General features: G+C 37.6%; 1 protein-coding gene across 5 annotated transcripts in view; it reads left to right on the top strand.

Annotated features, from left to right (window-relative positions):
* LOC124595158 (sodium bicarbonate cotransporter 3) overlaps positions 1-12,090 on the top strand; it is a 976,895-nt gene that overhangs the window by 799,933 nt on the left and 164,872 nt on the right. For all 5 annotated transcript variants that reach the window (XM_047133764.1, XM_047133766.1, XM_047133768.1 and 2 more), the window contains 2 exons: positions 2,848-3,054; positions 10,428-10,573. In XM_047133764.1, the coding sequence (XP_046989720.1) occupies positions 2,848-3,054; positions 10,428-10,573 (353 nt within the window). The remainder of the gene's footprint in view (positions 1-2,847; positions 3,055-10,427; positions 10,574-12,090) is intronic.

The raw sequence follows: 12,090 nt of genomic DNA on the forward strand, positions 1-12,090 counted from the left end.
ATCAATCTTCTTTAGAATTAAAAATGTATTTATTTTGGTTTGTCCTTATATTTTTAACATAATTTGTCTAAATTTGTGAATGCCTGGTGATTTGTTTTATCGTATTGATTATTGGTAAATATAATGGAGATATTTCTCTTTTATTTTATGGTGGTGGGAATATATTTAATACAGCACTTAAAAATAGACAAATTATTTATAGTGGTCGTAGTTAAGGAGATACTTTATAATAATAAAATGTCTCTACAAGAGAATTTATGTGGATTTGATTGATGCACCAAAAATTTTTACCTCTGGTTTTATGACAGTTACTTATCAACTTACTGACTCTTCTCATAATTAAAAAAAAAATGAGCATTTTCCTTTTGTCATGTGCCATATGTTCTATATTTCTGATTTTCGTGGACAGCTCTCGATTTTTATACAGAACTTTCTGTCCCTCCACACCTTTAGAATTTGAGTCAGGGCTTCACACAGTTCCCCCCGTATCCAAAAGTGGGGTCTTGCAGGGCTCTGTCCTGGGCTTCTCAGTCTTTTTTAGTAGCCATTAATGGTTATACAGTGGCAGTTGGATCCTCTGTAACAGCCTTTTTATATGCTAATGACTTTTGTGTTTCTTTTTGCTCCTTTACTATTGGTGAGGTTGAACGTCAACTGCAAGGGGCCTTATGAAAGGTGCAGTCATGGGCCCTCACTCACGGCTTTCAGTTTTGAGCCACCAAGACTTGCATCATGCACCTCTGTCATCGTCATACTGTCCACCCACATCTGTAACTTTACCTCGATGACCAACTACTCAATGTAGTGGAGACTTATCGCTTTTTAGGACTGGTTTTTGACACCTGCTTATTTTGGCTTCCCCAGTTTCATCAGCTTAAGGAAATGTGCTGGCGGCACCTAAACATTCTTCAATGCCTGAGCCACACCGACTGGAATGCAGATCGTCCTACACTGCTGCAGCGCTACAAAGCCCTTGTGCAGTCCCACCTTGACTATGGAAGCCTGGCGCATGGTTTAGCATTGCCCTCAGCATTGCGGCTGCTGGACCCTATACCCCACTCTGGAGTTTGACTTGCAATGGGAGTTTTCTGAATGAGCCAAGTGAACAACCTCCTTGTGGAAGCTGGGGTTCCTTCATTCCGGATCAGGCAAAAACGACTGCTTGGGCATTATACTGCCCGTATTCATAGATTGCCTCAACATCCAAATTACTGTCTCCTTTTCCCTAACACGACGACCCATCTCCCGCAATGGTGGCCCAGATCAGGGATTCCAATTGCAGTCTGTGTCAGGGTCCTTCTCAAAGAACTCGAGTCTTTTCCTATGCCACCTTTCCTCTGGGTCCACTCACATGCATGTCCATGGTCCATGCCCCAGCCGCAGCTTTATCTGGACTTATTGTGAGCCCCAAAAGTCTCCGTTCCTCCTGAGGCCCTCCACCACCAATTTTTACCAGGGCTCAAAAATAGTCTACTCTGTTGGCTCCATTGTCAATGGTCAGGGATTGGCTTCACTTATACTCATGCTGGACACACTGAACAGTGCTTCTTGCCAGATGGCTGCAGTGTTTCATTGGGTAGTTGGTAGCCATTGTTGTGCTCTTGAGCATATCTGCTCCTGCACATGTAAGTCCTTCCTCATCTGTAGTGACTCCTTAAGCAGCCTACAAGCTCTCAACCAGTGCTTTGCTCACCATCCTTTGGTGATGACTATCCAAGAATCTGTTTATGCCCTCAAAAACATTGGACATTCAGTCATCTTCATCTGGACCCCAGGACATATCGGAACTGTGGGATATGAACTTGCTGACAGGCTGGCCCAACAGGCTACCGGTAAACCAACTCTAGAGATTGGCACACTGGAGAGTGAGCTCTGATTATGCCATAAAGTTTTTGGGATCTGGGATGCTGAATGGTGCACCCTCAGTACACCAAATAAACTACACATGTTATCAAGGAGACAATGAATGTGTGGAGGTCATCTGTGCTAGCCACTCACAGGGACTCCATTGTCCTTTGCTGGTTCCACATTGGCCATACTTGGCTGACTCATGGTCATCTCCTACATCGCGAGGACCCACCTCAGTGTCACTGTGGTTCCCAATTGACTGTGGTCCACATCTTACTGGACTGCCCAATTTTAGCCGCCCTGAGGCGGACTTTTAACCTTCTCGCAACACCGCCTATGGTGTTAGGAGACAATGCCTCAATGGCTGATCTAGTTTCATGTTTTCTTTGAGAGGGAGGTTTTTATCACTCAGTCCAAGGGTGGGCATCTGGCCTTCTCTCCCAGACCTTCGCCCTCGGTCCATTTTCACTCTTCCTCACTCTTTCTTTGCTGTTTGTTTGCCTTGATATTTGTCCTTTCCCTGTCTGCGTTTCTCTAGCCTTGTGTTTTCTGGCCAATCAGCTAGCCCACGCCATCGCCATCTGCTATATTATTTCAATACCTTCAACCACCTTTTTTTTAGTGTGCATTTTTCTCGTTCAGTTTGCCTCTTTCATTTTCAGTGTTATTCCCAGTTAGTTTCAATCCATTTTTTGGGAATAGTTTTAACCCAAGACCTGTTTGCACGAGGAAAAAGGTGCTGATGACCCTGCAGTTTGGTCTTGTTTTGTAGGTAGTCCTCTTATTGATGGAGTGATCCAACACACATCGTGATATATCAGCCAGTAAGAGCATTATCTGTGAAAGATGAAGTTTTGAGCTTCAGTCCCAGTTCAGCATACAGTTTTAATCTATCACAAAGTAATGACAATATATTTCCTTATCTTACTATAATTTTCTGACAAATAAAATATACACAGATAATATGTGGGAAAAATGAGACTGTTGTGCTTTTTCTAGGGTGGAATAGCTGGTTTTCATGAAATTGGGCGTGCGATGGCGACTCTAATGTCAGATGAGGTGTTTCATGATGTAGCATACAAAGCTAAGAATAGAAATCATCTGCTTGCAGCAATTGATGAATTTCTGGATGCAGTGACAGTTCTTCCTCCTGGTGAGTGGGATCCTTCCATCAGGATAGAGCCACCAGCAGCAATACCATCACAGGTAAAACAGAAAAAAATTGCAGAATTAATTAAAAGAATTTTTTGTTAAATAAAGTTACACACACAGATAATACCTTAAAAGATCCTTGTTACATGAAGAACTGTAAATAATTTTGGATATATTGAAGAAATAAATCATGTTACACAGCAATGATTAGTGTTGTGAAATTATTTTAATTGCTAGTAATCTTCTTCGAGTCATTGTTGCTGTTAAATGAAATTTCAGTAGAAAAGACTTCATGATAAGACAGGAGTGTGAAAACAGAAATAACTGAGCTTTGGGTGCACAGATCATCACACAAAATATAACCAGATACTTGTTGCATTATGGTGTCTAATAGCTGTATCAGTAGACGTATAACATTTGCTTAGCAATTTTTAATTCTTAAAATTTGTCCAATACTGGTTCAAAATCACAGGCTCTTTAACTTGTGAAAAATATTGAAGAACATTTGACAAACATACCAAAATTTGATAGCTTTGTTATCTGGAAGTTACTTAAAGAATCGTTGATACTTTACATTCCAGTTTGAATGAATGTGCTGAAATTTCAGTCAAGACAAATATAAAGTAAGGGAGGGATTTGTAAGAAGAGCTTACAGAAAATAAATGGAAATTGATGCAGTCTGCAAGTAAAATTAAGTTATTACTACAGAAAGCGAAATACAAAACAGGCTGTGTTCTTTCCTGGATGAATTTGTACCCTTTGTTATGGTAGGAATGTTTCTCATCACATGGTTATAATCCAAAAGAGTAGTGATGCACAATAGGAATATTTTGTTTGGGTACTGTGATGAATTTCTTCATTCCACGGTAGAAGCTGCTGCTAAGCTATCAGAGGTCATCAGGAGAATAGTGCTGCAAATGTTATCTTGTGAACCTGATATTGGTAACTGCACACCAGTGAAGAAAAATAGTATGCTACTATAAACACAGTGCCTACTAGGTGGTTATGATGAATCAGGCCCAGAAGTTTTGATTGTGTAAGAGTGCCATGTTGACTAGCATACATTTCTGCTATACGTAGTGCCATATGAGTGTCAGTACAAAATCCACAGTTGCCAAGGAGATGTGAATAACTTTCTGTTGTGTGCACTTATCACCATGTACTAACTGGCATTGCATCTAGAAGCTGCAGCTCCTTCATAGGAATGAGTAGAACCTCCTAATATGATACAGCACCAACAGAGGTTAAGATGGGTCATTTCTTTAAATCCTAGGCCATTTCCAAAAGTCAGTGACAGTATGGTTAGATCACTGTACTGTCACTGTCAGTAGCTGTTAATGAAGTCGGACATTCTCTGCACTTCTGAATGTGACACAAATGAAATGACTGCAGTTTCTATCTGTTGATAGGGAGCACTAGTGTGTTGTTGGATTATGTCTATGCCATGAGGATAAACACTGTTAGTGACCAACAATTACAATGCAGAAAAGACATTTTATAAATGAATTTATTCTTTACTAGGTGGGAAAAGTTACTATGTCTGACATAGCATTGCAAATAAGGCATGGGAGTAAATATTAAATTATTAAATGTTCTTCACATCAGTGCATATCATGACACAGGAGTGTTCAGAAAATGACATTTTTTTCATCAGTACTGCCATCATATTTATGCTTGTCTATTGATTATTTCCACATTATGCCCCTTTCTCTCAGTAACAATCTACTTAGTGTGTCTGTTGTATCATTAAAACATTTTTTTTAATTATCTACTGAGTGAATACATGCAGAAATTCAACTTACATGACAGAATCAGTTTGGTTTCTGTGAACACCATTGCACAAAAACTGCACTGAAATATGCCATAGACAACCACGAGGCTACAAAGTTGACGCTATTAGATTTCAACAAAGCATTTGATGCCATCAACATTGATACACTGTGCAGAAAAGTTCGACAGCAAAATTTTCAAATTCATTTGAAGCTGTTTGAATTTTATTTGAGAAACAGGCAGCAGCATTATGTTCTCTGCAATAATGTAAAGCCATTCTGTGGCTCTCATGAGAGAACACATTTCCATTGTTCTCCTGCCAATTGATTCTCGACATGTATCCTCTTTCATTGCAAGCATTTACCACACCATGCTTGTTCCCATTTCAATTGCTGCACTAACATATTTTAGTGTATTATGCATGGCGACATAGTCACAAAACCTGCAAAAGGGTTGCACATTTCTTATTTCATCTATAGACTTCACATGTGGGATAGTTCTATCCTTACCTACTGTGGCTATAGGAAACTGCTATTAGAGATGTTGCTTTTTCCCACAAACAGATGTGTGGAATAAAACATGTTTCAGGTGTAAAAAATTTTATTGTGATGTCGCTTGGTATGAGAGTAAAATTAGATAATTGTTGCATAATGATATAATATGTTTGTCAGAATCAAAGAATGGCCTTATTTAAGAAATTTACAATGGCTCTAGACCCATACATAAAAAAGCACCATCTATATGCTAGAAGTAACAGGACAGAAAATAAGTTTTAGAAGTTGCTCAGTTTACTTTATAAATATTTTTCTGCTACCAAATTTATGAATAAATTTTCATTGAAGATGTAGGAGAACTTTTGCATATCATTCTAAGCAAAATTGTACATTTGTATTATACACAGTTTAGTAGGTAATCCAAGTATAAACACAAAGCTTGTAAGGACAGTAGGAAAATTCGTAGGTCAGTGAAAACATATGACTTAATCAAGGCAATATCAAATCCACTATGTACAGCTGCAAGCTCCTGAACACAAATTGATCAAATGTACACAAATCTATGTGACTCTTGATACAAAAGTCAAGTTACAGAGACAGTTGGATGAAATCGTGGTATGGTAAAAATAAACTGTAAATTATTTTAACAGAAAGGAAACAATGCAAAAATGGAAATTGTATCACCTAAATGAACAGAACTAAGTAGCCCTTATGCTTGAATTGTGGAAGATGGGAAAGTAAGGAAACAGATTTTCATTGGATCAAACAGTAACATATTTTGTGACTTCGTAGGCTTTCCCAGCGTAATAAGTCATGAAAGTATCTTCGGGTTTGCTGTCAGTGACTGTAACATATTTCACAAATATATATTTTTATTATCTTAATATAACACTTCCTTCAAAGATCAGAAGCAAAGTCCCAAATAAGTACAGAAAATTGGTAAAACAATATTATTTTAATCTCTGTAAACAAGATAAGTCTTCCTCGGGATTTGTATAACTACCAGTGCCACTTACATTGTCAACATGATACCTGTCAATTGTTAACGTACGTTCTATATTTTTTACTATAGTACATTTGTTCTACTCATTGTACAGGGACCTGAAGATGGCATCAATGTAATGCTGAAACTGGTAGCACATAAGAAGTTCATAAAATAAATTTCTACAATACATATGGCTGTTGGTAAATTATTGCATCAATAAATATATGCCAGCCATTGTCCCATGGTCCTTAATGGATCAACAAAGAAAAAAGTCTGGCATAATAAGTCATCCTCACTCTGCCAATGGCCTAGTCAAAGAGGCCGGAGGAGCAGACAGAGGTCCAGGGTACTCTCTTGTCCTTGGGGTTGGAAAGTGCCCGTAAAGGCAGAAGAATCAGCAATGGTCAATGGAATGAGGATGCAGAAGGCAATGGAAACCAGTGCATTAAAGACACATAATGTGTATTGACAGGACATGTGGTGTGTAATAGAAAAAGTGTCATGATGATCTCTCCATTGGCAAAAGATTCTGAAATAGTACCCCATTTGGATCTCTGAGAGGGGACTTTCAAGGGGGAGGTGACCATGAGAAAAAGATTGAATAACCAATGAGATGATAATGTTCTACGAATCGAGGTATGAAATGCCAGAAATTTGAATGTGGTAGGGAAGCTAGAAAATCTGAAAAGGGGAATGCAAAGGCTCAATCTAGATATATTAGGGGTCAGTAAAATGAAATGGAAAGAAGACAAGAATTTCTGGTTAGATGAGTACAGGGTAATATCAACAGCAGCAGAAAATGGTATAATTGGACTAGGATTCATTATGAGTAGGAAGGTAAGGCAGAGAATCTGTTACTGTGAACAGTTCAGTGATCTGATTGTTCTTATCAGAATCAACAGCAAACCAACACTGACAATGATAGTTCAGTTACACATGCCGATGTCGCAAGCTGAAGAGTAAGAGATAGAGAAAGTATATGAGTTTATTGAAATCGTAATACAGTATGTGAAGGGAGATGAAAACGTAATAGTCATGGGGGACCGGAATGCAGTTCTAGGGGAAGGAGTAGAAGAAAAGGTTACACAAGGAATGAGAGAGGAGAAATACTAATTGATTTATGTAATAAATTTCAACTAGTAATAGTGAATCATAAGAGGAGGAGGTACACTTGGAAAACACCAGGTGATACAGGAATATTTCAGTTACATTACATCATGGTCGGACAGAGATTCCAAAATCAGATACTGGATTGTAAGGCATATCTAGGAGCAGATACAGACTCAAATCACAATTTAGTAGTGATGAAGTGTAGGCTGAAGTTTAAGAGATCAGTCAGGAAGAATCAATATGGCAGTGCAGTTGAAGAGGGATGGACATATCTTAAAAGGGCAATTACAGAAGTTGGAAAGAAAAACATAGGTACAAAGAATGTAATTGTGAAGAAACCGTGGGTAACAGAAGAAATATTTCAGTTAAGAGATGAAAGAAAGAAGTACAAAAATGTTCAGGGAAATTCAGGAATACAGAAATGCAAGTCTCTGAGGAATGAAATAAATAGGAAGTGCAGGGAAGCTAAAACAAAGTTACGGCATGAAAAATGTGAAGAAATTGAAAAAGAAATGATTGATGGAAGTACTGACTCAGCATATAGGAAAGTTGAAACAACATTCGGTGAAATTAAAAGCAAGGGCTGTAACATTAAAAGTGCAACAGAAATTCCACTGTTAAATGCAGAGGAGAGAGAGATAGGTGGAAAGAGTACATAGAAGGCCTCTGTGAGGGGGAAGATTTGTCTGATGTGGTAGAAGAAAAAACAAGAGTCAATTTAGAAGAGATTGGAAATCGAGTATTGGAATCAGAATTTAAGAGAGCTTTGGAGGACTTAAGATCAAATAAGGCAGGAGGGATAGATAACATTCCATCATAATTTCTAAAATCACTAGGGGCGTTGGCAACAAAATGACTATTCATGTTGGTGTGAAGAATGCATGAGTCTGGTGACATACCATCTGACTTTCAGAAAAATATCATTCGCTCTGTTCTGAAGACTGCAAGAGCTGTCAGTGCGAGAATTGTTACACAATCAGCTTAACAGCTCATGCATCCAAGTTGCTTACAAGAATAATATACACAAGAATGAAAAAGAAAATTGAGGATGTGTTAGATTATGATCAGTTTGGCTTTAGCAGAGGTAAAGGCACCAGAGAGGTAATTCTGACATGGCAGTTGATCATGGAAGCAAGGCTAAAGAAAAATCAAAACATGTTCATAGAATTTATTGACCTGGAAAAAGCGATCAGAAATGTAAAATGGCGCATGACGTTCGAAATTCTCAGAAAAATAGGGGTAACCTGTAGGGAGAGATGGCTGTTAAACAATATGTACAAGAGCCAAGAGGGAATAATAAGAACAGATGACCAAGAGTGAAGTACTCGGATTAAGAAGGGTGTAAGACAGAGATACAGTCTTTCGCCCCTACTGTTCAATCTGTACATTGAAGAAGCAGTGATGGAAGTAAAAGAAAGGTTCAGGAGTGGAGTTAAAATTGAATGTGAAATTATATCAGTGATATACGCTGATGACACAGCTATCCTGAGTGAAAGTGTATAAGAATTACATGATCTGCTGAATAGAAGCACAGTCTAATGAGTACAGATTACGGATTGAGAGTAAATCAAAGAAAGACGAAAGTAATGAGAAGTTGCAGAAATGAGAACAGTGAGAAACTTAAAATCAGAATTGATGGTCTTGAAGTAGATGAAGTTAAGGAATTCTACAACATATTCTGCAAAATAACCAATGGCAGATGGAGCAAGGAGGACATCAAAAGCAGACAAGCACTAGCAAAAAGGGCATTCCTCACCAAGAGAAGTCTACTACTATCAAACATAGGCCTTAATTTGAGGAAGAAATTTCTGAGAATGTACTTGTGGAGCACACCATTGTATGGTAGTGAAACATGGACTTTGGGAAAACCAGAACAGAAGAGAACTGAAGTATTTGAGATGTGGTGTTACAGATGAATGTTGTAAATTAGGTGGACTGGAAAGGTAACGAATGAGGAGATTCTGAACAGAATCGGAGAGAAAAGGAATGTGTGGAAAACATTGTCAAGGAGAAGGGACAGGATGATCAGGCACCTCTTAAGACATCAGGGAATGACTTCCATAGTTCTAGCGGGAACTGTAGAGTGCAAAAACTGTAGAGGAAGGCAGAGATTGGAATACTTGCAGCAAATAATAAATTGAGGATATAGCTTGCAAGTCCTATTCTTAGATGAAGAGGTTAGCACAGGAGAGGAATTCATGTTGGGCCACATCAAACCAGTCAAAATATTGATGACTCAAAAAGTACTTCAGAAACAGGAACTTGTGTGTAGGAATTATAAAAAATGTCGGAAGAGATGATACAATCTGAAGTAAGAATACAGTGTTTCAGTATCTTCATTGAGGCACATCTAAAACAAATACAAATAGGCTATTCATATTTCTGAAGGGAACAATAAAAATGTTAGTGAATCTACAATGGGGAGAATCGCGTAACCAATCTTTTAAGTCAGTTAATATCTTAACCCTCCCCAGTATATATCTGCATGAACTCCTAGACTGTACAGAGTTCAGATATGTCCCTGTTATTTGAGATGCTGAGATGCAGCAAGACATTGAGACAAGGAAATAGAATTGCTTCCATGTGAGGTGTATAATATGTGATGTGTATCATTAAAATTTATTAGCCATAGTATTGTACACTTTTCAATGCTTGTTACACAAGTATGACTTGGTTCTTAGAACATACAATATTTGTGAATCCAATAAGAATTAAAATTTATCTTGCAACACTGTGGCTTTCTTACAGTGTTGTCTTTTTAATTTGGTTTACAATTTTAAAACTACAATGGGACAGTAACTAAAGATATCAAGCCCACATGGACTGTAACTTAGTGAACAAGAAAAATGAACACTTTGTAACATTTACAGTTTTTGTTTCTGTTAATAAGTTTACAAATGTTCTATTATTCTTTAAGATAATTTTTATTCATTGTTCCATCTCAGTTAAAAAAAGTACATTTCTTTTTCACAAATAATCTAAAGTATTCAATCTCAACAGTGCTAGCAGACTACTGATATTCTAAAACATGTTATGGAAATTTATTATAATTAAAATTATTATTACAGGACCAGAGGAAGAGGCCTCCCGAAAAACAAATAGATGAAGATGATGAGGAGGAACAGGAACAGAAGTTAAGGGAAGAGTCTGGTCTGGCAAGGTCAGGCAGACTATTTGGGGGCCTCATTAATGACATCAAAAGGAAAGCACCATGGTTAGCATTCAGCTCAGTGCTCATCATATAAAACTGTAATCTTACATGCTCAAATTTTCCGTTGCTAATTTCAACAAATGCATGCGCCCTGACAGGCTTAAAAACGCCCTGACAGGCTTAAAAACAGTGCTTAAAAACACCGCTTCACTCCTTTTCAAGAATTTTAGGCACAGCAGCCTATGATAGAATGCTGGCTTGTTTTTTGTGCGCAGCTTGATAACTGCTCCTCAGCTGGTTTCTCCTGCAGAGAAAGCCATATATCCTAATTAAATAACAAATCATGTCATGACAGAAAAGATATTTATGACCTTGTGAATACTGTTGATTGTGGGAACCATTAAATAGTATTTCACAAATTAAAATTTTGTGGCACAAATTGGAATCCCTCTTGCATGTATAAAGTCTTATTTTATAACCGAAAGAAGAGTATCAAAGTTATAAAATGCATCATAGAAATAAAACTGTACTCATAATTGGGAGAACATGCAGTCTTAAAGGGTTTGGCACTGGTCCCATTTCTGTTCTTATCCTTCATAAGCAACCTTGTAAAGATTTGAAAGAACTGCTTAAAAAGTGTAATGTTTGCTGATGACACATGCATAAAAATCAAACACCCAGACACAGCCTGAACAATAACTAAACAGACCTGCACCAGATTTATAGTGAACAGTTTTATCCTTTCCTACAAGTATACATATTGTGAAAAGCTTTTCAACAACTTTTGAATTATTAGACTCATCACCCAATAAATCTAATCAATAATGATATTTGCTGCTAATAATAAAAACTGCTTTCAGTTGAACTGTGATTTGTACAACTGCAATACAAAACACCTAAAAAATTTAGACTGGGCCTTCCTACCTTGTATTCAAACTGATGTTCTATATTCTACACAGCAGAAAAATTTACTTCTAGTCCTAAGACTACAGCAACCTCCTCTCAGACTACAGCAAAAATTTGAGAATCCCTACAAGATTTAAAAGAAAATTAATAACTTAGCTTATTCTACTGCCACCAATGTACATTTTGTGTAAGGATGATGAAGACAAGATAAGAGAAATTAGGACTCATATGGAGGTGTATAGACTGTCGTTTTACCCTCACATCATTTGTGAGTAGAACAGGAAAGAGAATGAGTAATAGTTGTATAAGGTACACCGTCCACCATATGGCAGCTTGCTGAGTGTGTATGTAGATATTGTCATATTAACTCAAGCTAATTATCTGATTGTCTGCATTCAAGAACGGATATTCCTGTTAGTCACACAAAAAGCGCCAATTTTAATTGTGAGGAGGTCATTATTCTGATACAATACAGGCAGTTGCTGTTAGTTGATAAAAATGTGAGGCCACAGCCATTTTGGCTGATTTGTGTTTCCATATTGTTTTGGCTGAGATGTGAACAAAGTGATTGATTGAAAACTTGTAAAGTCTCTAAATTTTTGCACGAGTGTCTACACACTTCTTCGGCTCAATCAACTATAGATGAGTGAGTGGTCACTCTCCTCATTTTTGTT

The sequence above is a fragment of the Schistocerca americana genome, chromosome 2 (genome assembly GCF_021461395.2).
Source record: "Schistocerca americana isolate TAMUIC-IGC-003095 chromosome 2, iqSchAmer2.1, whole genome shotgun sequence".
Lineage (NCBI taxonomy): Eukaryota > Metazoa > Arthropoda > Insecta > Orthoptera > Acrididae > Schistocerca > Schistocerca americana.